General features: G+C 33.4%; 4 protein-coding genes and 1 non-coding gene across 6 annotated transcripts; 4 read left to right on the top strand and 1 right to left on the bottom strand.

The window, feature by feature from the left end:
• Nucleotides 1–1,869: 1,869 nt before the first annotated feature.
• Nucleotides 1,870–7,210, top strand: DFB (DHFS-FPGS homolog B). Of its 2 annotated transcripts, none has more exons than XM_028085032.2 (16): nucleotides 1,870–2,034; nucleotides 2,142–2,287; nucleotides 2,358–2,423; nucleotides 2,602–2,711; nucleotides 3,034–3,094; nucleotides 3,828–3,911; nucleotides 4,024–4,080; nucleotides 4,226–4,286; nucleotides 4,463–4,509; nucleotides 4,630–4,707; nucleotides 5,267–5,431; nucleotides 5,512–5,808; nucleotides 5,947–6,025; nucleotides 6,264–6,416; nucleotides 6,547–6,698; nucleotides 6,887–7,210. In XM_028085032.2, exons 1-16 carry the CDS (start codon nucleotides 2,022–2,024, stop codon nucleotides 6,944–6,946), a joined length of 1,629 nt encoding a protein of 542 aa, XP_027940833.2. In that variant the 5' UTR covers nucleotides 1,870–2,021; the 3' UTR covers nucleotides 6,947–7,210. The 2 variants fall into 2 exon arrangements, with proteins under 2 accessions (XP_027940833.2, XP_027940832.2); XM_028085031.2 differs by having other exon boundaries at nucleotides 1,886–2,034; nucleotides 6,544–6,698.
• Nucleotides 7,211–7,285: 75 nt separating this feature from the next.
• On the bottom strand, nucleotides 7,286–8,406 carry LOC114194672 (putative glycosyltransferase At3g07620). Its single transcript, XM_028085033.2, has one exon. It carries the CDS (start codon nucleotides 8,323–8,325, stop codon nucleotides 7,366–7,368), a length of 960 nt encoding a protein of 319 aa, XP_027940834.2. The 5' UTR covers nucleotides 8,326–8,406; the 3' UTR covers nucleotides 7,286–7,365.
• A 115-nt stretch (nucleotides 8,407–8,521) lies between these two features.
• On the top strand, nucleotides 8,522–8,595 carry TRNAV-CAC (transfer RNA valine (anticodon CAC)). Its single transcript has one exon. It is a non-coding gene; the product is annotated as a tRNA-Val (tRNA).
• Nucleotides 8,596–8,843: 248 nt separating this feature from the next.
• On the top strand, nucleotides 8,844–12,875 carry LOC114195613 (uncharacterized). The gene is made up of 6 exons (XM_028086139.2): nucleotides 8,844–9,128; nucleotides 9,635–9,674; nucleotides 9,780–9,863; nucleotides 11,006–11,171; nucleotides 11,455–11,728; nucleotides 12,249–12,875. Exons 1-6 carry the CDS (start codon nucleotides 8,877–8,879, stop codon nucleotides 12,438–12,440), a joined length of 1,008 nt encoding a protein of 335 aa, XP_027941940.1. The 5' UTR covers nucleotides 8,844–8,876; the 3' UTR covers nucleotides 12,441–12,875.
• Nucleotides 12,876–17,844: 4,969 nt separating this feature from the next.
• LOC114194530 (delta-1-pyrroline-5-carboxylate synthase) lies at nucleotides 17,845–25,607 on the top strand. Its single transcript, XM_028084815.2, has 17 exons — nucleotides 17,845–18,267; nucleotides 18,486–18,647; nucleotides 19,455–19,732; nucleotides 20,223–20,373; nucleotides 20,462–20,626; nucleotides 20,709–20,786; nucleotides 20,975–21,064; nucleotides 21,868–21,954; nucleotides 22,066–22,152; nucleotides 22,233–22,329; nucleotides 23,076–23,179; nucleotides 23,265–23,340; nucleotides 24,176–24,326; nucleotides 24,476–24,544; nucleotides 24,781–24,847; nucleotides 24,930–25,000; nucleotides 25,293–25,607. Exons 1-17 carry the CDS (start codon nucleotides 17,926–17,928, stop codon nucleotides 25,366–25,368), a joined length of 2,151 nt encoding a protein of 716 aa, XP_027940616.1. The 5' UTR covers nucleotides 17,845–17,925; the 3' UTR covers nucleotides 25,369–25,607.
• Nucleotides 25,608–25,618: the final 11 nt, after the last annotated feature.

Here is a 25,618-nt window from a genome sequence, read left to right as displayed (position 1 = left end):
TTCCGTACATGCCACGTGTCATTTTGTGGAATTTTCAATTTTTTATTTTTATTTTTATTTTTATTTTTAATTTTTTAATTTTTTTAAAAAAAAATTTAAACTGCCACGTGTCACCTTATGGTTGTGACACGTGTCATCTTATGGTTGTGACACGTGTTACTTTGAGATTTTTTATTTAAAAAATGTACTGCTACGTGGCAGGTCATGATTGTGCCACGTGTCAAGCTAACATTTGTTGTTTTCAATTTAGTCCCTCTATTTACAATTTTGATTCAATTTAGTCCCCCAATTTTTTAAGATGATTCAATTTTGTCCTCTCTAATCTGATACCAAATTAGTAATTAAGCTTAATTACAACTTATATATACTTATTAAAATAATTTTTATTATATTTATAGATTAAATTACTCCATCTAACTATTCAAATTATTATTTTTTTTTACATGTATAGAAACTTTCAAGTGTAAAAAAATACAAGTGAAAAATATAACAAATGAAATAACATGAGTATTTAGGGAGTGATTTGATGTACAAATGGTAAAAAATTATTTAAACATGAATGTATAAATTGTAATTAAGCTTAATTATTAATTTGGTCTCAAATTGGAGAGGACAAAATTAAATCATTTTAAAAAATTAGGGGACTAAATTGAATCAAAATTGTAAAAAGAGGGACTAAATTGAAAACAACCAATGTTAGTTTGACACGTGGCACAATCGTGACCTGCCACGTGTCACAACCATAAGGTTACACGTGTCACAACCATAAGGTGACACGTGGCAGTTTAATTTTTTTAAAAAGAAAATTTAAAAAAAATTAAAAAGAAAAATAAAAAAAAATTTGAAAATTCCACAAAATGACACGTGGCATGTACGGAGACGGTGTTAAAGTTGACTTAACGGTAGGGACCAAATTGAACCTTTTAAAGAATTAGAGGACCAAATTGAACCTAAAAATAATAAGGGGACCAAAATGAACCAACCCAACAAATTAGGGGACCAAAATGATAATTAAGCCTCTTTAGAACTATATGTTCCAAAATCATAAAAATAAAACAACTATAACTATAGTCAATCCTTCTATTTGCATTAATTTATAATATATTGATACATTACTAATTTTTTTCAAATTTCTTGAACAATAGTTAATCCAAATGTCTAACAAATATAAAAGTAGTTATATATATATATATATATATATATATATATATATATATATATATATATATATATATATGTGTGTGTGCTTGTATATATATCTTTCATGTTCATAACTCTATAATAACATTTTATAGTTTCTTATTCTAGTATTAATATAATACTATATTGAAAATTAAGTTTCTTGAAAACAAATATTAAATATAGTGATTCTTACCCAAGAGAACAACTTTTATTCTATTTTGTATACTATAAATGAAGTAAAAATAAGTACGAATTATTATAAAAATCAGTGATATTATCATGTAAAACAATTTACAACTAGATAATCATATAAATATAATGTATTAAATTAATTTCATAGTTTTTAAGAACTAATTCAATAGTAAAAATTCACAGAATTAAGTTGACTTAATCTTTATTTATTCCAGAGTTAAAAAATATAAATCTTACATTCTCCAATAAAAAATAGAAAATTATAAATAAATCCAATAGTTTTAGTGTTGGGAGGAACAAAATTGTGTTGTAAGAAAACCAAAAATATTAATCTCAAATTCTCAATGCAACTTCAACCCGAACTGTGAGATACACTCTGCCACAGGGTACTAGCAAAAGTGTACGTAGCTGAGGATGAACCCATTCTTCTTCTGTAGCGTAGCGCATGTACTTCTCTTTCCAATTGGCCAAACCAAAATAAATAAATGGAATTAATCTGAAGACGTTTACCACAAACGACAAATTCTTCAATCTTTTTTCGGTCCTTCAAATCTCAACCTCACCTTCCACTTTTCACCCTCCTCCTATCTCCCTTCCATTCTGACAAACACTTTCTGTTTCATTCACAACTCAACACCTCAATCGCCATGTCTGACCAAGGTATTCCCCATTCCTTTTTTTCTTCTGGGGTGCTTAAACCCATGCTAAAGTTTTGATTTTGCTGGTGATTATTCATTTTCTGTTGTGGGGTCTTCTCTTGTTTGCAGAAGTTGGCAAAGGGTCTCCAAAATCTTCTTCCTTGAGTCCCTATGAAGAAGCAATGGAGGCCTTGTCGTCTTTGATCACTCGACGCACTCGGGCTGATGCTAGCAATGTGGGGGATCAGTTTGACCTGTTGTTTGATTACCTGAAGGTAAAAAAATTGTGAATTGGGTCATTTTTTATGAGATGTTGACAATGGTGTGCATTGTCTAATTCTGTAGATGCTGGATTTGGAGGAGCCAATTGCGAATATGAAGGTTATCCATGTGGCTGGGACCAAAGGGAAGGTACTCTTACTTCACTTTGGTGGTTGCATGGAAATGAGGCCATAGTAGGAAGTTCAATTTGTTTAGTGATTGCTATGTGGCTGGTCACTGGTGTTTTCTGGCTCCTTATAGTTAGAGATAACTGATAAGTCTTTATTTTTATGATGGAAATTGTTTTTATTGAACTGGGGTTTTATAGGGGTCTACATGCACCTTCACAGAATCTATATTACGTAACTGTGGTTTTCGCACTGGACTCTTTACATCTCCTCATCTCATTGATATCCGAGAAAGATTCCGTTTGGATGGGTGAGTGATTCATATTCATATATTGATTTTTTTGTGTTTTCCTTTATCATCTACTTGTGTCATTTTTCATTGTGTTAATTTGGTATTTTGATTGGGAATTTGAATTCTTTGTCATTATGTGTCTATCATCTGTTTTTTATAGGGTGAATACTAATTTAGCGAATGAATTCGAATTGCTTTCTCAATTGATTTGTTTTCCTACGAAATTATTCTTTAGTGTTGGTACTTTTGTTATTTCCATTGAACATGCAGATCTAGGATAGGAGAATATATTGTATTATGCCTTTACTTGCAACATAATTGCAGTTCTTTAACTGTGCAGAAAGGAAATCTGTGAAGAGAAATTTTTAGCATATTTCTGGTGGTGTTATGACAGACTAAAGGTATGGTTATGTGCATTAATATTTCATTCATATTTATACTGTCAGTGTTTTTTGATGGGATGGAAAAGCAGGTCATCCTTTTTTCAATTTATTTTGAACCTGAGCCAAATTGCCTTGTGACTATATTTTATTGGAATACACTATTACTAGTTATTTATTCCAACTTAGCTCTACATTTCTTTAAAAGAGTCCACCAATTACTCTTAGAACAACCAAACGAATATTTTCTGCTAACTTAGTCTGAAGTTTTGAAGCTATTCCATTGCTCTCTTTGAAGTTATTGCATTGTTTCAGAAGAAAATAGTAAAGGAAGAGCAACTAACTTGTCCTGCTGGGCACCCTTGATATGTTTGTGTGAACTGGTACAACATACGGCAGAAAGGGGTCTTAAGTGTAATGTAACTTGAGAAAAAGGAACAAGAGGTTTATGTTTTAAACTCATGGTGGTTAGTGTCAATTTGAAAATCATATGGGACACTAAAAATGGGAAAAATAAGAAGAAAAGCAACACAGTTTTACTTAATAATATGGTGAGTCTATTAGCATCACCTTCTGTTCTGTAAACCAATGCATATTTATACCATGTCAATAAGAATTGTGGTGTACTATAGCAGTAATACGGTAGTTAAGCTTATATCATCACAGTGTTCATGTTCCCATCACTTTTACAATTTAATTTGATGTGCTTGCTCACAGTAATAATGTAATTGGTTCATGTTTTGGTGGTGTGCAGGAAAAAACTGATGACAACATTCCAATGCCCACTTATTTCCGTTTTCTTGCCTTACTTGGCTTCAAGATATTTGCAGCAGAGCAGGTTTGTTCCCATGTTTTAAATTTCCAAGAAAAATTGTTCAGGGTACATTCTATTTTTTGTTTATTTTATCTTAAGTGAATAAGAGCTTCTTTCTTTCTGAACTTGTATGTAGGTTGATGTTGCTATATTGGAGGTTGGATTAGGTGGCAAATATGATGCCACAAATGTGGTATGTTTAAAATTTCATTGGAAACATGTTTCTCTAGCATTACTAGACCACAAGAGTAATGAGCATTGAAACCTTGTATATGTATTAATGTTTTCTATGAAGTTGTATCTAGGAACAAGCTCATGCAGATCTGTCGATATTTCAGGTTCAGGCCCCTATTGTGTGTGGAATAACATCTCTAGGGTATGACCACATGGAGATTCTTGGTTAGTTTTCTATTTTTGAATTCTAGGTAATCACTAGTTTAATGCATGGATATTGTGTATGAAAATATAAGTTTAGAAATTTTTATATTATACAAATGTTTCAGAATATGGTTGAACATAATGTTTCTATGCCACTGCTTCGTTCAGTGAGTTTAATTTGATCGTTTTATTATTAGGGAATACTCTGGGAGAAATTGCTGGTGAGAAGGCGGGTATCTTCAAGGTGTTTTTTAGAATCTAGTGTCATCTTCTTTTGAAGAATAAAAGTTATTTTTGGTGCTTATTTGCAATGTGCACTTTCTTTCTGATAAATTCATTTCTTTATTTGTTTGTTTGGTTTCAGAATGGGATTCCAGCTTTCACAGTGCCTCAACCTGAAGAAGCAATGCATATACTTGAGGAGAAGGCTTCTCAATTAAATGTATGTTCTTTCATGAAGTTGTTTTGCTTTATAAAATAAGTTTGGATGACTCAACATAAAAGTTGTTGGAGATCTCACATCAACAAAAATATATTATCAACTTATAGTATATAAGTGAGTATAAACTATACTTTAAGCTGATTTTATAAAGTTACGTTAGGCTTAAAATTCAGACTCTAAGATAATTAAATGAATCTAATATCAGCATGTCAATATTAAGTAAAGTGGTACAGTTTTACAGTGTGTTTAGGATTAAAAGTTCAAATTTACTATACATGTGATGACTGAGTAAAACATAACATACTTTGTTTGGAACTTATTTATTTTGTCAAAGGGTGTTACATAGCTAAAACTTAATTATGAGAGTTGTCTTGGAAAGAGAAAACAATGCCCTCAATGTGATTCAGTGTGGTGTACTTTTTTTCATCTTTCAATGGTCTTTTGAAAGTCAGGGTAGACATAGCATTCAATCCAAGTGGCTTTTGTAGCTGCATTCATTGAAAATGTTAAGTCTTTGGTCCTTGCTTTCAATCAGCTAAGTAAATCTTGCCAATGTCAGGTACCTCTTCAAGTGGTTACTCCATTAGATGCGAAATTGTTAAATGGTTCAAGCCTTGGTCTTGAAGGTGAGCACCAATATGTAAATGCTGCACTTGCCATTGCACTGTGCTTTACATGGCTGAAAAGGACTGGGCATGTTGGAGATATCTATTTGGAACAAACTGTAAGTTTTAAAAAGTAGTTTTTTTTTTCATCTTTTTCTTTTATACCTTATTGCTGAAGTGATTCTGTATCTGCATGAAGGAAAATTTGCCAGAGCAGTTCATAAAAGGTTTAACTAGTGCAAGTTTGCAAGGAAGGGCACAGATTGTTCCTGACCAACACCTGAAGGGTGAAAGATCAAATAGACTTGTTTTCTTTCTAGATGGGGCTCACAGTCCTGAAAGCATGCAAGTGTGTGCAAGGTGGTTTTCTCTGGCCATTAAAGAATACAACCCAGATCAAACCTTGTTTCATCAGCAACTGGATAATTCTAAATTCTCACATGAAGTAGTGAAGACGCACAATGGAGAAAGAGTATCCCAGGGAAAATCCACTCCGGTAAAGTATAGATTTAAAAAGTAGATTCATTATAACTTAATTTTTTGGTTTTCACTTTAATTAGAAAATCATGATATACACGAGTGAAAATGCCACTTTCTTTTTTAATTGGATTTGAAGTAATTGAATTACTTGCAGATATTGCTGTTCAATTGTTTGACTGTTAGGGACCCGCAGTTGCTTCTTCCTCACTTAATGAAAACGTGTGCTGATAACGGTAAATAGTTTTCTTGATTATGCTAGAACATACTCACCAAATAATGAAAATAGTTAAAAAATATTTAAGTAAAGCTTAACATTTGGGATTTTAACAGCTTTCTTCTCTATTAGTTCTGTAAGTATTTATGTTTAGTATGAGGAAAAAGTAATGTGAACATTTTCCCAATGATTTTTTTCTCTCTGAAGAAAGTTATTTGGTCCATGGAAATTAAGAAACATCTGGATGGAAATTGTAGGTGTCTACTTCAAGAAGGCGCTTTTTGTACCAAGTTTGTCTGTGTTCAATAAAGTTGGACCCCAGGTTTTCACTCTCACTGATCCCAAAGTTGATCTGTCATGGCAGTTCAATCTTCAAAGAGTGTGGGAAAATCTCATGCAAAGCAGCAAAGGTAGTGATTATTCAAGATTGCTTTCCACATCCCTTTCCTCTTTTTCCTTCATGAATTGTTCCTATTAAGTTTGAGACCTTAGAATATTTTATGGCTTGAAGAATCTGTTTGAGATTACTTGGCTTAGCAGGTAAAAACACCGACATTGTTTCTGAAGAACTAAAAGATGACATGGAAACGAGTGCAAGTAACTGTGAACACAGCGCAGTGTTTCCGTCACTGCCATTGGCAATCAAATGGCTTAGGGACAGAGTGCAACAGAATCAGTCACTTCGTTTACAGGTGTCATAGTATCACAGTTGAGAAATTTAATCAATGTTGAACCAAATTTCTTGGAAATCATTAATTTGGTGGATCCCATCAAAATTAGAGATTTTCAATAAATTTCAGTCAATAATATCTACAAAATTATACATCTTTTTTCATCTGTTCAGAATTCTGACTGCAAATTTATTTGGGTGATGCATCAGGTCCTTGTAACTGGCTCTTTACATCTTGTTGGGGATGTGTTGAACTTGGTCAAGAAGTGATTTTCATTGGGAAAATTTGAGTATTCCTTCAAGATGGGGTTTATAATGCTGGATGAGTTTTCTCTGGCATTGACACAGTTCATTGTTGAGCTGGTTGTGCACTTCGGTTCTGAAAATTCAATAGTATGTGCGTGTCATCAACCCAACGCCATTGAACATTCACTTGATACATCTACAGCGTTGGTTAATTTTCTCTTTGCTTACAAAAAAAACTGTACACTCTTACTGTATGAAGAATTAATTTATTTTGGATTCTTGAAGAAAGTCACAATTTTAACTTACAGTAGGGAGGAGTTTTAATGTGATTAGTTCAATTGTAAATTAAAAGATACAAAATCATAATTAACGTAACAATGTATAATATTTGTGCAATTCAGTAACAAATATTTTAATGGCGAAACCACATATTCAATTTATTTCTATTGCACCATAGCGTATCGGACGGTGTGGCGTCTGAGCCACAGCTGATACATGATAGTATTGAACGCATCGAACGGCAGAGGAGGCTGGTTCCACTGGAAGTGCGTGCTCGCGGCCACACCCAATTTTCGCATCCGCTCGTGACGTTCCCTCCACGTGTCACCCAACGCACGCGTCACTCCCCCCACGCTTCTCACAAACACTGCCATCTCTCTCCACCTCAGCACATCCATAAACGGCATGTCATTTAACGGTTCCTCCGTAACGACCACCGGCACGCACCCTACGCGCAGTGCTTCCCCTATCCACGACGCGTCGTTGGTGTGCTTCATCGCGCAAAGAAACTCCTCCCCCCGCCAAGTCTCATTATCGTTGACCAATGAGCGTGCTGGCACTCGCTGCAGGAGCACGTGGGGGTCAGGTACCGGTGGCAGCGTGATGTCCTTGTGAGGGACAAACTTGTCATTTGGTGTCGGGAAGCACGAGATTTGAACGGCGTTTTTCTTCAGCTCCACGAGGTTCCGGTCCCGTTCGAGGGGGATTCCCACGCGCGAGAGGTAGAAGTGGTCCGCACCAAGGGTGCGGTTCCAGTAGGGGAAGTCGTTGCGGATGCGTGATAGGACGTGGGCCAGAGCGCGCGTGGAGAGGTCAGAGGAGAAAGGGAGAAAGAAGAGGTGCGCTTCCTCGGGATCCTGCGTGAGGTAGGTGCTGTTGTGTAGTGAAGAGTAGAAGAGAGACTCCACCGTGGAAGCGAATTTGAGTTGGGCGCTGTTTGGTTTGTACACGAACACTTTGAAATTCTCTACCATTTTCTCGTAATTAAGAAGCACCGTGGTGGGTGAGACGTAAGGAGAGAAATTATAAATGTAATTGCGTTGTGCCTGTACCGCCACAAGCGAGTAGCACAACAAGGATAATACTAAGGGAAACATTGTAGTAGTCATATCAGACTGAAGCATTCATGTTTGTGAAAGTTAAGGACAAAAAAAAATGGCTTACTTTGGAAATTGTGAGGTTCAGGATGAGAAGTAAGCAGAGAAGTCAACTTGAGTTTCATGTACGTCCAGAAATCCTTGTTGATCAAAATCTTCATTTTATTTTATAAAATCAAATTATTGATAATATTAACAATAAATAATACTTCAGCACCAACTTGTCTGGGTGGTGTAGTTGGTTATCACGCTAGTCTCACACACTAGAGGTCCCCGGTTCGAACCCGGGCTCAGACATTTTTTATAGTCATTTATTTTTTCAAATAAAGTCTTCTTAATCTAATATAAAAACCCACATGCCGGCACGTGCGCTTCGTTGAAAAGCTGAACCAAAAGTAGCGGAGCCCATAGATCGGGCCCATTCTTGAAGCCCAATTACGCGAGCCTCGTTGGAAAGAGAAGCCGGAGAAAGTAAAAATAACAATTATTATTATTAATTATTAAATTTAAAAAAGGTGCTAGGTACGTGCTTCGCTGACCCGGCGAATTGAAGTTGAGGGTGGGGTCCAATCCTGTGTATGAAAGAGCACGCTAGTTTGTTTAGAGTCCTCCCCCTGCAACACGTTCCTTCCAAACGACGACAGGAAAAACAACTTTCGTCGTTCTGCTATCTAGGGCTCTATTCCGATTCCGACTCCGAACCCCCTCAATACTTCTCTGAACTAATTAGGTCGTCTTCACTCGCGCTTTTTCTCTGCATTGTATCGATTTCCATGGAGGAGTCTTCCTACACCGGTCTTCCCACTAGCCACTTGCTCGGTTCAGTTCCTGTAAGCGAGAGCATCTTTCGTTTTTCCTTTCTAATTTGCGCTCTATGCTTGTCATATCGATTCACTTCACTCTCTGCATGCTCGTTTGTCTTCAACTGTTTTCATATTTTTTTAGGAATTAAGTTAATTGTGTGCAAATTTAGCGGAAGGAGTGGGATGAAGTGAAATTATGGAATTACAAGTGTAATCGGTTGATTCCACGATTATAAAATAGCTAGAGCTGTAGTGTAAGGTCATCTCTACTCTAAATTAAGTAAGGGAACCGCGACACCTCCGTTAAATGTGTTTGTGATTTTAAAATATTGACATTAATTGATTTTGTTAAACCTTTTTATTTTGATCTTTATGGTTCATGTTGATGCGATGGAAAAGTTGTTTTGTTGAGGAGCATACGTGATCTTAGTTACTTTATAATCATTCTGTTATTCCTGTGTGATTTTTTGTGAGGTTCTGGTAAGTGTGTTCTAACTTTTTAAATATTTTTGGTTTATCTGTTTGGTGCTCAGGCTGTCATTACTGAAGAAAATAATACCACGAAACATGTGGGTATGGATTTATAGCATCGAGCTTTGGTTTCTTGTATTGTATTTCCTACTTTTAAAGTTTAAGTGCTTCTAGTTGCTTATGAACACATATATATGATGCATGTAGCCACTGATGCGAGTATGCAAATATTCCCTCCAAACAATGGAGTAGACCGAGGAACTGGATATCAAACTGTTGGCGGCCGTACTGGTATGTTCTCTAATTTTTGTGACTTGAAGAGTTCAGAGAGTTTTTTCTTTATCTGATTTTTCTCTCTTCCTTTTCTCTCTGTTTAAATGATTTAACAATATATTGGTAGTCTCTGGCTGTTTCCTGGTGACATTAGTACATGACAGTGAGACACTAATCGGTATACTGTATTGTCAATTCTTGACTAATGGAGGGGATCAGGAGATTCTTTTTCTTTTAGCTGTAGGCATCTTACAACTGAACAATTTAACTGGAACTTTCAAGCAGTCCCCCCCTGTTGCCTAGTCTCATGAGTCATGATATTGTCTACTGATTTGTGTTATATCTTCTAAATTAGTTGTCCTTTAGTCAATTTCACCCATTCCCAACTATTCTGAAATTGTGATAAACACCAATTATAATCCCATATCTTCAATCAACTATCGTTTGGGGGAGAGTTAGCATATTCTTCAATTTCTTTAATGTGCTATTGTTGTAATGTTATGCATGCTTAAAAGTTGTTTTCAATACTCCCAAGTATGGTTGTTTAATTTCTGTTCTCTTTACCTTTGTTCTTTCCAGGCTTTGAAGCCAATGTGAACTGCTTAAATATGTCCAAGAATTCTAAGTTCAAAATAAATAATTATTTTATTTTATTTTATTTCCATTCTTGATCTAATATTCTATTTAGTTTAGCTATATTTTGACCCCTTTTGCCTTGTGCTACTTGATGAGAAAGCTATTATGCATTGCTGTCACTTAGATAATAAAATTTATTTTTCTCTTTATACCTGCATAACAGGGTTCAAATGGTAATAAAAACACTCCCTAATTAGACTTACAAAGAATTTATAACAGAATGAGGTTAAACAAAGTTTAGAAGTTGCGGAGTTTCATTAAATTGCCACCCAATGATGATCATTAAAGACAATCAACACTAATAATTGCATATATTAAGTGTCGTAGTTCCGGACATTATGTCAATTTTTTTCTGAATTTTAAGTTATGTATAGATTTTAGTTTAACCATTGACCAAATGGTTCACACCCATATTGATTCTATGATCAGATTTGTGAATACTGCTCGTTTGTATTTTCATTTTCACGGTCACTTGCTGATATTAAAATGGCTTTCATTATTCTCTTGTTTGTTCATCTATACAGAAGCTTTTGAACAACAGCCAGCAAACAACTGGAGGGGAGTCTTTAGCATCTCATCGTATTCACAGTATTTTGATGTAGACACGGATATCGTCGTAATCAGATTGATAAGTTCTCTGAATCCAGTTGCGGGAGACTTCTTCAGCAAGATAGATGCTAACCCTGATTTGTGCGTTATTTTTTTTACTCTTTATACTCTCAATTATCAAAATAGAGAAACTCATTTTGATTACATAGTGAAATATTTGAATTGGGGGAAATTTTAATTTAATTAAACTGTTACCATAACATTTTTGGGGAAATGCCGGCCATTTTTTCTTCACACCCCTCCTTTTTTTTTCTATATAGGACATTTGCTAGTCATGGCCAGATTTTCAGCACCCTTCCCTAAAAGTCATAAATAGTGCATTTAATGGATATCGGATACTAAGGTTGTGATTCATTTGTCATAGATATGGGCTTATATGGATCTCAACAACACTGGTGTTTGTGCTTGCCGCACTTGGAAATCTAGCTACGTACCTTATGCAAAAGCATGCTGATAACAGTACGTCGTGGAGCTTTGATGTCAGCTATATGAACGTGGCTGCATGCTCAATCTATGGTTATGCAATTGTGGTCCCATTGGCATACTACTTCTTCCTTCAGTATATGGGTTCAAATGCCAGCCTTATAAGATTTTGGTGCATGTGGGGGTATTCTCTCACCATTTTCATCATGTCTTCGGTAAGTTTCTGCTTTCTCCAACGTGGTAAATTTAATTCTGAAGGTTTTTATTTACAGATAATATTGCACAATTATTTATACCACACATGTTCAGCGTGGGGGGATGTAGCCCTTAAGGGGAAATTTGAAATGGACAGTGCCTCAACGAAGTGAGGCGCTCTTCCTTTAAATTTCGTAGGAACTTTGGGCTCAGACTCTAATCCCTCCTCACCGTGCAAATAGCACGCTGACCAAAAATAAAACCATGCAAAAAATACCATTAAATCTCAGGTGATGATAACGTTGTAGTGAATGGATTGTGGCGTAGAATGAATTTTTTTTTCCTATTCTGTGCTGCGTTCTTATAATATATCACAATGTCCAGATTGGATGCGTGACTTCTTTACACGTATTTGTATTTAAGTTGTGACTGAATTTTATAATTTGATAGGAAATTACATCACTAGTTCACTAATCATACTTTAGCTTTGTGGAGACTTCCGAACTTCTATCTAATCTATATTTCTTGGGATACTTTCAGTTCCTGTTGTTAATTCCTGTTGAGTTTCTTCGTTGGGTTATAATACTCCTTACGGGTGTTGCCTCAGCAAGCTTTGTTGCTCTAAACCTGAGGTCTTACATAGAAGGCAATGAGCTTTCAGTTGCGATTATTGCAGCATTTTTGTTGCAAATAGCTTTGGCAATCTTCATCAAGGTTTGGTTCTTTCCGTAGCTAAAATGCTCTGCAGCAGTGGAGATCAAACACTGCCATTATGAACTGCATTAGCTAACTTTGTTCAAGACGAGAGTGGAATTTTCTGAAGCAGAATTGGTTTGTGTGTTTTGGATTTACTAGAATGGAATGTTAAAGAATTGCAGAGGAATTAGTGCGAATTTCAGTATCAGCACGGTCAGAGTTTCTGTATCGTTTTGGCTTAATGTGGAAGACTCAATACCCGGGAAGGGGATGATGAACGATCATGATTTGTAGTATCTGTGTATCTTTGAGCTTTTTGCATGTTTCTGTAAATATACTGGGACAAGTAAATCCTCTTTTAATTGATTTTTTTAAGTAACTGTTTAATGTGGAGCCTAGGCAATTTCTTGTATGGAATCAAAATTTTGTCATGCCATCATCCTTTTGAAAGTGACAATGTATCTCGGATCACTCTGCTTCTTGTTACTTTTAGTTCAATAACAAGTTGGTAGAGTGCAATAGGGCATCCTATCGCCTGAGCTTATGCATGATATGCATGCTGAGTTTTTAGTGTCATCTAATTATGATTAAAATATCAATAGATGAATTTAGCAGCTAATTGTAGTTTTATTGTAAAAAAAATAGGTTTCATCAATTAAATTAAAAGTTTTAAGTACCAACAAATCGATGGAAATTAGTTGGAATGACAGATTTTATTGAAGGTTTTCTGTTAATAGTATTTAATGTTATTGGAATACAAATTTCAAGGGTGAAATATGTTTTTGATTTTTTCAAACTATTGTAATTTACTTGTTCTGCAAAATGTTCTCTTGTATGTTTAATGTTGAATGACATACGTATCAATGTGGCTAGTTTACTTTTATTTTTTTTCTTTCTTGAACTTAGATCATAAATTATGTAATGAAAAATATTGATTAAATTCTTCGTATGTTAAAGTATGTGTGTGTTGATTTTCATAATCACCTTATCTGGTTTTATCATGGTAATTCATTTTTATTCCTTTCGTTCTCTAAAGTTTTAGCTATCTAATCTAAATCAAATCTAAACATAAAACAAAATTAAACATTTTTTTCAAAAGAGTGATCATTTGACAATAAAATAAAGGGAACGACTTCCTGTACCACATCATTTTTTCTTCCTGCACCTTAGTACTTCCGAAATTGATTTTCCGAAATAAAAAACAGTTTCAGAATTTTTTTTTTCCGGATAGCAATCAGCCCTCTCTACTACGAAGAAAAAATAAATTCTCGTAGATGTTTCGACGTCGTGGATATCAGAGATCTTATCGGCCAGCAAACCGGAGACGGACGACCACAGAAGAAATTTTTATGGGTGTAGAAAGCAACACCCTAAAATAAACTAACCAAATGGGTTCAAACTTCAAACTATGAAAGATAACATTGCATAATCAATGGATGTTGTAAAGAAAAAAGTATACGACATAAATTATAGCTTTTACTTAGACTTATTAATGAAAAGTGTTTCTTTTTATAGGCAAGGAATTATATTTAATGGAAAATTTATAATTCAATGGAAAATTTGGGATGCTCTATTTGGAAAAAAAAATAGTGAAGTGTTTTGAATCTAAACATTTCTGAAGCCTCCATTTTTACATTTGAACACCTTCCACATCAATTAATATATATATATATATATATATATATATATATATATATATATATATATATATATATATATATATATATATATATATATATATATAATCCATTCATTACCCAAAAAATTTCTAGCACGCACGAAACAAAGATCTCTACAAAAAGAATTATAGATGTTTTAATCTTTATCTCGAACAACTCATTTCTATCTCTTTTCTTTCTGCATGTACGATTTGGATTCCTTACAGATTTCATCATTAACTTATAATAGCATGTTACCATTCAGGAAAAAATAACTTCATATCTAAATCTCAAATTATAAGTTTATTTTTTCTATTGTTGTTATTTGCTGCATATTAACCTATGTCTAATATATCTACACAAGATTCTAATAAAACATGAACAACATTCCTTTTCTCTGGATTGTTATTCATCAAACTATATTTGAAAAAAGAAGAAGATAGATTTAGACTAAAATGTTTGAGGTTAGAAAGCATAATTTGAACAAAAAAAACACCCATAAAAGTCTCGTGCAACCTTAAGAACTAACCAGATGACACCCCACATGCTTTTACATAGATATATCATATTGCTCTCTTTTTTTATGGTTTAACCCAAACAAAGTTACAACACTCATTTTTTCCCTTCTTTCACATAGCTAACTAGATATAGTCTTTAGGCGCCTAGATGTACAAAAACATCAATCTGAATAAGAGAAATTAGCTTTTGAGTTTTTATTGGCAATCCAAGCCCATGTGCTGATTTGTGCTAAGGTAAATATCTCTTTCGGATTCAACTTTCCTTACTTAAACAAAATATTATTCCTATGGGTGCATATGTTCCATATGATTGCAATCAACATACATTTCCACACACAAATTCCTATGTAACATGAGGAATAGTAAATAAAAAGAAGTTAGCTTGTGCACTACTATGGTGAGTTGTGCATATACCTGCCTAGTTATCACACATGTTCCAAATATTTGTAGCAACTATACAAGTGAACAATAAATGACTTATTAATTCTACAACATTACCACACAACACACATATTTTGTTTTCCACATTAACCCCTCTATTAAGTAATTGCCTTTTGTTGCGACCTTGTTGAACAATATTTTTCAAACAAAATCTTGAACTGTGTTGGGATGATGAAAATAACATGTCTTGAAAAGTCTCACATCGCCTAGGATAACTAAGGGGTGGGTGTTAGTAATTATATAATGGACTTTGAGTCCATAATGTTCCTTGCCCCAAGTCAAAGTCACTCTGAGTTAGTGTTTGCCTTTTCTTATCATCTCTTGTTGTAGAGTCTTGTGAGATGTAGTTAATTCTTGCTTTGGAAAATATGGGTGTACTTGGGATCAAAGGATTGAGTATTTTTTGTGTATAAATTTACACATAGTAAGTATTCTTTGGTGACTGTAGTTTTTCTCCTATTTTGGGGGTTTTGACATCATATTTTTCTTTTCCTTGTTTTTTATCTTATTTATCTATTAATAGGTGATTCTTTGGAGGATTCCTTGATGATAAAACTTTTATTTTCTAGTACTTGTTATACATATCTTCATCTTCCCCTACTACATTATCTTGTAGTTTTGTGTATGCTAATCTTAATTTGTATGCTTGCGATTGGTCCTCCTTCCAAATCCATTTGTCTTTTCTTTCCTTATGAAGCTCACATCCTTCTAATTCTTGTTTTAGCATGTTCACTTGTTAATATTGTATCTCAATGCAGTTTACAAATTTAGTAAATGACATTAACTATAATAGATAATTTAGAAAGATAAAAATCATGTTTTACCTCGATTATACATTTTCCTATAACATTTATTGAAAATTTTAAATTTAGCAAGAGTAACTTATAATTTTGTTAAATTATTTATGAAAAACTAAAAATTCTTAAAGTCTCGTCATTTATTTAATGAAGAGTTCAAATGCAAGTAACAAGTTATAAAAGCTTAGATTTTGTAAGATTTTGAAGCAAAACTTATAAGAGGATTTTAGAAAGGACATAACATTATTCATATTTGTTTCAAGTAAAATAAGAATTCACAAAAATATCTTATAAAAGTTTAGTATTTGAAATACTCTAACACCATCAAGTTGAACCCAAGTTTGAAGAGAAAATTTGTCGAAAAAGTAACATAAAGTGGTAACAGAGAAAAAAATCAGCTAACCATCTAAAATATTTTTTAACTCGGCTCTTTCTTTACTACAACTTCGTTGCTTTGACAATCAGATATGATTCCAAACATACTATTTAACCTTTTGAAACATAACATTTGAGTGTTAAATCGTTTTGTATATTGAATGTTTATTTGAGGAAAAAAAAAATTCAACTATTACAACAAATAACTGGAATGTTATTATATTAGAGAGATTGAGGAAGCTTAGACGCCTTTATCTTTTATAAAATAATTATAAAATGCGTTCCTGTATTAAACACTTTTTGAATTGTCTGTGTTTGACTTTATTTTTATTAGTCATTTCTTTAACTCATAACAAATATTTTTTACATAACCTGAACATGTATAAAAAAAATGAATCAACACCTATTATTGATTAAACATTTCCTAAATACTAATATAATTAAAAAGTAAGAAATAATTTAAAAGAAAACAACTTATATTGTAAATAATGCATTATTTAGGCTTGTTTCCAAAACAACTTAACTAGTTTTTTTAACTATTCATATACATGGTTCTTATTCTAAAGTTGCGAAGGATGATATTACAAGGAAATTGTGAAGGATGATGTTAAAAGGAAATTGTAATAAGTTTATTCTCTTAGTGTGAGCTAGATGAATTTTAATTCTCAATTGAGATTTTTGTCACATTAATTTATACATCAATGGCATCCATGTCTTATATTTTTTACATTAACCATGTTCTTCTAATATATATTAACTTCGATGCTTGGGTTAGAGTAGGTCTTGGTAGGTAAAGATTTATTAAGTACCAAAAGTTGACTCTTATAAAAAAAAAGGGGAAGACATTTTTCTAGTTCAAATTGTTGTGTTATAAATTGATATGTTTTAAATTTAATTTATTGTTTTGTTCCTCTGTTTAATGTGTAATTAAATAACATCATTCAAAAACGTTATACTTATACAACATTTTTACTTTTGAATATTACATGATTAAAAATCTTCTTTCATTAAATACCAACTTTTTTCACGCACTTTTTCTTGATTGTCATTAATCATAAATATGCTAAAGAATTTTACTCCATGTCTAAATATGTCCAATTATCTTCTCTAACTTATCTTCACTTATTTGTTTTTATATTCTTTTTCAATGAAATTAGGTTACTAGATTTACATATATTTATGTAAATATAAATTATAAACAATAATAAATTTATAGGAGCATCTCATTGAAATTGATTTACTTTTTAACTTATATTTTTATATAATTTTTAAAAATCAAATTAAAATTTTATTGAAGATTTCCAAATGTTATTACAAATAAAATAAAGCACTGCATTGAAAACAAAATATATATTTTTTAAATAATGAAACAAAAAAGTTGAATGAATGAAATATATATTTTTAAATTAGTATACAATTTCAAATTAAATTCTTCATGGGTTTAATATGTGGTCAACGCAACTGAAATTCTAGCTACCATATTTTTTTGTTTACGTATACGCGCCTCTCTCACATGGTAAATGAAAAACGATTCCAATTTAGAAAAAGTAATAATCGTAATTACCATTTTTAATGAAGGTTTTACCACGAAGGTGAACGAGAGAAACGCGTACAATTGTGATTGGGCGCTTATTTTCACTTGGATTCCACTGATTCCATTTCCATTTTCATTTTCATTCCCATTTTGTATTTCGAAGGTCTTCTCTGCTATTTCTGGTATCAGTGCTCAGCCATGGAGGGCGCGGTGGATCCTTCTCGGAGGTTCATGAAAGACGTGAAGCGTGTGATCATCAAAGTTGGCACCGCGGTGGTCACTCGCGAAGAAGGAAGGTTAGCGGTTGGAAGATTAGGAGCTCTGTGCGAGCAGATTAAGCAACTCAACTCTCTCGGATACGACATTATACTTGTCTCCTCCGGCGCCGTCGGTATTGGCCGCCAAAGGCTACGTTTCCGTAAATTAATCAACAGCAGCTTCGCCGACCTTCAGAAACCCCAACTCGAACTCGACGGCAAGGCCTGCGCCGCCGTTGGACAGAACAGTCTCATGGCTCTATACGATACGCTGTTCACTCAGGTAAGTAAATATTTGTAATTACTATTGCATTCGTTAGCAGTCACGTTCATCAACAAAATTTGGATTCAGTTTAGAGGATATTGATTTCGATTTAGAATTACAGTTTTACTTTGACAATATTTTTCGTCTTGCACTAAAAATTTTGTGTGTGAGAAACTGAAATTTATTAGGAGAATAACACTAGCATCTAAATTTTAATTTTCGTTTCGCGGTTTCAGCTCGATGTGACATCGGCTCAGCTTCTTGTGACGGATAACGATTTTCGAGATAAGGATTTCAGGAAGCAGCTTACTGAGACTGTGAAATCGCTGTTGGCGCTGAAGGTTATTCCGGTGTTCAATGAGAACGATGCCGTTAGTACCAGGAAGGCTCCCTATGAGGTTTGTTGACAACATTACCTAATTTGTTCGTGGAACCGATGAAAGAGTTTAAATGTGTTCTTCCTAGTTGGTGGCATGATATGATCGAGGTTCGACCTACAAGAAAAATACCTAGGTCCGATTTGGACAATTTTCTGCTACTTATAGGAAATGAAAATAAGAAGCTGACTTTCGTAAGTCAAGATTGACTTAAACACACTTTAATTGACTCTTATTTAACTCTGATTTTAATTTATGCATAAATTTTAACATATGAGAGACGATTAATTTCATTTTATCTTTTTGGTTTCTTCTCCTATGAGTATTTAGATTGAGTTGTTTAATGTTGTGTTAGACTTGAATGTTGATTCTGTATCCAAGGATTATTTCCTGAACATTTTAGTTGGAATTCTGTTCACTGGCATATACCCCTCCCTCTCATTTTATTTGTCACTTTAAAATATCAAAAGGTTTAATTATTTTTTTTTATAATATCATCAAGCATAAATACACCACTAAATGTAGCTATAACTGTGCAGTGTAGTTAATCATCTATGAAATAAGAGTTTTTAGTTGTTAGATAAGATTATTTTATCACGGGAATAGGTGTTATGAATTATTGTTAGATGTGTGTATTACATGAGAGGGAGGGAATAACAACTTTTATATAGGAAATAAAACTTTTTTTCTCCCTTCAGCAGAATTTTACTTGTTTCATTTTGGCTTGAAAGTTTCTTTTGGAGTCTGCTATCTGGATTGATTGCTTTATTCTTTTCATTTCTATCTAGCTAAGTACATTAAGTATTGTTAGCCCATTTTTTGGTGCAGGATTCTTCTGGTATATTTTGGGATAATGATAGTTTATCTGCTTTATTAGCCTTGGAGTTAAAAGCCGATCTCCTTGTTTTGTTGAGTGATGTAGAAGGTCTTTATAGTGGCCCTCCAAGTGACCCACATTCAAAGCTTATTTATACATATAACAAGGAAAAACATCAGAATGAAATTACTTTTGGCGACAAGTCTAGAGTGGGAAGAGGCGGAATGACTGCCAAAGTAAAAGCTGCGGTTCATGCAGCTGAAGCTGGCATTCCTGTTGTTATTACCAGGTGCACTATTACACCATATTACTGAGAAATATAATAACACTATATTTCTGAGAAAGATTATTACTTTGAAGCATCTTTTATCAGTGCCGTTTTCAATTAGAAATAGGTTAGTTATGTCTTGACATTTAAACAGACTGTTTCATTAAACTACAAGCAATTTGGAAATGGAAAATTGATTAAATGGCTTGCACTTGCCTGCTTCTTTACTCCTTATCCTTTCAATTTCTTTTCTTTTGGTCTTTTTGTCCACCACTTGTTTTGAGTTTGTAAATCTAAATGAAAATGGTGTGCATGCCCACATAGAGAATGAAAAAATCACTTAATGAGATCCCTCCTTTACTTTTTCATTTGTTGTTCTGGTCCAAGAAAACTATGAGATCAAGTGTTATAGGTAAACTTACTATATTGATGATCTTCTGTGCGAGTTGGTTTGTCCCTGTTTTTGTTTCTATCACATTTTTTCTATCACATTTTTTCTTTCTCCTTACAGTGGTTTTGCAGCTGAGAATATCATTAATGTTCTCCAAGGACAACGTATAGGAACTCTCTTCCATAAAGATGCACATGAGTGGGCCCAAGTAAAAGAGGTTGATGCACGTGAGATGGCAGTTGCAGCCAGGGAATGTTCCAGAAAGCTCCAGGTATCTTCACATTTATAAAATGTGACAAATCATGGATATTACTTAGATGTTAGTGAAGCAATTCTGATGTTTTAATTTCACTTTGCAGGCCTTATCTTCAGAGGAAAGGAAACAAATTTTACTTAAAATAGCTGATGCCCTGGAAGCAAATGAAAAAATAATCAGGATTGAAAATGAAGCTGATGTTACTGCTGCACAAGAAGCAGGATATGAAAAATCCTTGGTGGCTAGGCTAGCTTTAAAACCTGGGAAGGCAAGAAAGTCTCTTCTAGAAGAAATTATCCATATTTTAACAAACTGAAGAATTTATGATGATAAACTATGATAACTGACAGATTGCAAGTCTGGCGAACAACATGCGAATTATTGCCAATATGGAAGATCCAATTGGTCGAGTATTAAAACGTACTGAGGTAATGGGAAGTTGATCTGGAAATATATAGTTTAGATCATTGTATTAACAGCATATTCCAATCTTTGTTCTAAACTAAGTATTTTGTTGTGTCTTAAGCATGAACAAATTTCTGTTGGACACTCGTAATTGCACGAAATTTTTTATATATTGATATGTAAGGCTTCTGACAGCTACTCTTTTATTCAGCTTTCCGATGGGCTAATTTTAGAAAAGACATCATCTCCTTTGGGAGTGCTCCTAATTGTTTTTGAGTCACGCCCTGATGCTCTTGTACAGGTGAATTAAACTTTTTTCATCTTTTATTTTTCTATTTTCACCTTTGGTTTAAACTTGGTTAAGTACTTCAATTTTCCGGCGGGCTCTCCCCATTTAACTCTGTACTCGGTGTTTGGCATTTACGTTACATTCATTTGTTATCCTTGTTTACTTCTACTTATAATATCAGGCTTTGAAGGTCTTAGGGAATATCTATTTACCAAATGATTGAGTTTTCAAATGAGCTTTATGATATCATGACCATGAAAAATTAACTGAGATTCATATGCTCCTTAGCAGTAAGAGTTGAAAGTACCTGCATAATGAAAAAAAGTGGAACGTTTTAATGCATAGACATTAGATAAGACATACGATCTTTTTGTATTTTGATTCACTTCCTTCTAGTAATAATATACTTCCTTGACATGTAATTTTCCATAATCTTGAAAATTGTTGTCCCAAATGACTGATTGAATATAATTTTTGACAGCCATATTTTTAATTACTGATGTTTCTCTATGCCAATGTATTGCAACAGGGTGGTATGCCGGGGTCATGAATTTCTCATTTCATATTGTCCCCATTCATTAGGAGCATCATATTTTTTACTTCTATTATGTTTTATTTTCCTTTTTTTTTTTACTTTTATGCATAGGTTTGTAATTTATTAAATTAAGTTTTTTTTTTACACTTGTCACTTTTGATCTGTAATGAGATTAATGTTATGGTATGGATGAGGTTTTGGAGCTTAAAGCAGTTTTCTTATCTTTGTATTATATGCTGTTTATTTACATTTTAGTGGTAATTTATTATCATCTGTACAGATAGCTTCATTGGCAATCCGAAGTGGGAATGGGCTTCTCTTGAAAGGTGGCAAAGAAGCTAAGCGATCAAATGCAATTTTGCACAAAGTTTGGTTCCAAATAAATTAATCTCTAAACTATTTCCTGTTTAAATTTGATTTGTTCAAAGTCGCCATTAATCAAATATTTATGGGGTGATTCTGTATGCCTGAGATGCAGGTAATTATTGAGGCCATACCAGATAATGTTGGTGGAAAACTTATAGGACTTGTGACCTCAAGGGAAGAAATCCCTGAGCTACTTAAGGTGAATTAATTAGTGAAGCTTGATTTCATTTTATACACTAATTCCCCTTAAGCATTGGCACCTTCTTGTTGAACTTTCAGCTGGATGATGTAATTGATCTGGTAATTCCAAGAGGGAGTAACAAACTTGTTTCTCAGATCAAGAGTTCAACTAAAATTCCTGTTTTAGGTCATGCTGGTAAGACCATTATGCAATGTTTAATAGTTGAGCTTTTATTCTCTTCAATTTGTACTGTATAATTTTTTGGTCCTTTATGCAATTAAGTCCTTTATTTTTAAATCAAACAAATTAGGCCTGCTGCTAACTTTTTTCTACCTAAGACCATCAAATTCGTCTTCTCTGCTTAATCTTCTCAAATTAAATTTTTTAGATCATCTTCTACTCAAAATTCAGTATTCAAAGCAAAACAAATTTCGCATAAATATATATATATATATATATATATATATATATATATATATATATATATATATATATATATATGTATATAATTTTTTCCTTCAACCCATAATCTTGTATAGTGTAAAATCCTCTAAATTATCGTACTTTTTTAGATGCTTAATTGCACTTTTAGTCCCCCAGTTACAATACCAGGACTTGGACGAGCAACATTACAATTAAGCCCGTTTTTTTCATAAATTTCTGCCTTTAAAAATATTATTCCCTAACTAAAATCCATCATAACTTTCTAAATATCAGGAAATAAAATAATAATGAGTTTTAGTTGAAAATATTTGACACAAGGAAATTTTGCTGAATTTAAAAATAAAATGTAGTTGGTTTGAATAAAATCTGAGAGATCAAAACCTTACATCCCAAACTTAATGGGCCAATATACTGTATAAGCGGTGCTTGTTATGGTGTGGTAAACCATATAACTATTTCATTTTTTGGACTAATGAGCTGTGCTATCACTAAACCAGATGGAATTTGCCATGTCTATGTTGATAAGTCTGCTAATGTGGAGATGGCAAAGCGGATTGTATTAGATGCAAAAATTGATTATCCGGCAGCCTGCAATGCCATGGTAAACTAAATGCACTAATTACTCTTCAAGATTGGTAAAGCATTATCGGCTGTATATAACTTCTGTTTTTAAATTTCAACTTCAGGAAACACTTCTTATCCACAAGGATTTGATAGAGAAAGGTTGGCTTAATGATATCATTCTTGACCTTCGAACTGAAGGTATGATTTCTAGCCACCGTTCCTCTTATTCTGACGTTTTTCAACTACATCTAGTGCACGTACTTGGAATACTTAACAAAACTGAATTTTATTAAATGGATAATTAGGATCTATGTAGTATGTTTTCTTGAAATGCCATCAATAATCCTCTAACACTAATTGAAATTTATTAGGACTCAATTATTTGAATTCACTTTCTCTTTTATGAGTTTTACTTAATAATTTCATGATTTTCAATAAATGTCAACCAAGTGTATTTGAATGTGATAGAGTGTATTGCTAGCACTTCTGTTTCTTGAATTCTCTTTAGCAAGTTATGGTGAGAAGATAAACATCAATGCAACTTGATCTTCATAGTGCTAATGCTAACTTGCAGTAATGCTAGGTTGATTTACATTACAGGGCTAGTTCCTGGATCCAAGTTATTGTGGACAAGTTCTACCTTTTTAATGGTTTCGAGTTTGTCTACATATTATCTAACCTGTGAATATTTCTAAAATGGGCATTCCTGTTTAACAAACTTTGTTGTTTCAAAAAGACCTTGGTAACATTGAATTGTAAATGTTGATTAAGAATTAATATATAAACTGTGTTACTTATTTTTTGCTTTTGTCGATTCAAAAATATTCTAGCAATTAAAATGATCTTTTAGGCAATTTAGAACTGAAATGCAGCTCCGAGGTTTAGTCAGTTGTCCTTTTATGGACGCCAGTTTACATCCTTACTAGACTGGTGAGTTATGTAATTGAGGGTTCATTTAGGTACAAAGTATACCAACTTTAAGATATCATCTTTTATGGTGTTTGGAACGACTAAAGTATGTAGATTTATGCAGGCGTTATATTATATGGAGGACCTGTGGCAAGTTCTCTGTTAAATATTCCACAAGCACATTCATTTCATCATGAGTACAGTTCGCTGGCTTGCACCGTCGAAATTGTGGATGACGTGTATGCAGCTATCGATCATATAAATCTATATGGAAGGCACGTCGTCGTTTTCTGCTTGATAGGAAACATGTTGAAATATATTCTTGCTTTCATTTGTCTTCGCTGTTCTCCATTTCAGTTGACATCTATGATAGTGTAGCGAACTTAGATGGCAGAGTATCTCATCTTCGGTTTTTTTATGGCAGTGCACATACTGATTCCATCGTTACTGAAGATAACGAAGTAGCTACTGTGTTTCTACGCCAAGTAGACAGGTAACTTTTGAAATATCTTTCTTTTTTTATTTAACAATAAAAATTTCACGGAAATAATATAAAATATTTCTCGCTTAATTCACTATTTTGCCGCTTCTTATTCTATACGATTTGACAAAGTTGCTCATGTAAATATTAAACAAACATTTTCTTTAAATTATTCACTTCTTTCCAAGAAGAATCAACACATGGGTGCAATGGCATTTATGTTAATATTGTTCGTCTTGTATTGGCAGTGCTGCTGTTTTTCACAATGCAAGCACCAGATTCAGTGATGGGGCACGATTTGGACTAGGCGCAGAGGTAGAAATACTGTTTGCATTTTATAATCAATCTTTTCATTGTGGTTGTTGATTTAGTATGTAATTCCCTTTTGGATGAATAGGTTGGAATTAGTACAAGCAGGATTCATGCTCGAGGTCCAGTAGGAGTTGAGGGATTGTTAACAACAAGATGGTATGAGCTGATGGTCAATTTATACTGATAAAATTACTACAATCAATTTTTTCAGTCATTCATTTGAGAGTTGTCACTGATAGTGTACACCGCATCTTAAATATCAAAATCACAGAAAGTAGCCAAATTAAAGATGGAATATATCTTATAAGGCTACTCTAGAGTTTAGAATACGTTCTAAGCCATGCATGACTCTTGAATTTCATCACAAACAATCATTTTATAATAAACTTCCATGTATGGGTGCTTCCTTCGTGATTTACGTACTGTCTTTTGCCTTCTGCATACGCAGGATACTAAAAGGAAGGGGACAAGTGGTAGATGGTGATAGAGGGGTTGTCTACACCCACAAAGACCTTGCAACTTAATTTTAGTGGTGCTTTCATTCCTTTTGTAGTTTTTTCGTTTGTATTTTTATCACAGTAGAGAACGGCATTTGTATGGTTAAATAACACGGGGTAATTTGTACCATTTGCTTGTTCCTTTCCGTCTAGAATCTTTACTGTCAACAATTATGGTCCACAATGGAATCCATTTGTTGCTCTGTTTAACGATTCTTGAATGACTACAATTCAATTTAACGTTAATTGGATGATTACAATTTCAATTTGAGTTATT

This window comes from Vigna unguiculata, chromosome 8, assembly GCF_037176805.1.
Source record: "Vigna unguiculata cultivar grain cowpea cultivar isolate G323 ecotype 2 chromosome 8, ASM3717680v1, whole genome shotgun sequence".
NCBI lineage: Eukaryota > Viridiplantae > Streptophyta > Magnoliopsida > Fabales > Fabaceae > Vigna > Vigna unguiculata.
The sequence above is the reverse complement of the archived record's forward strand: the minus strand, read 5'-3'. Positions and strand labels throughout refer to the sequence as shown.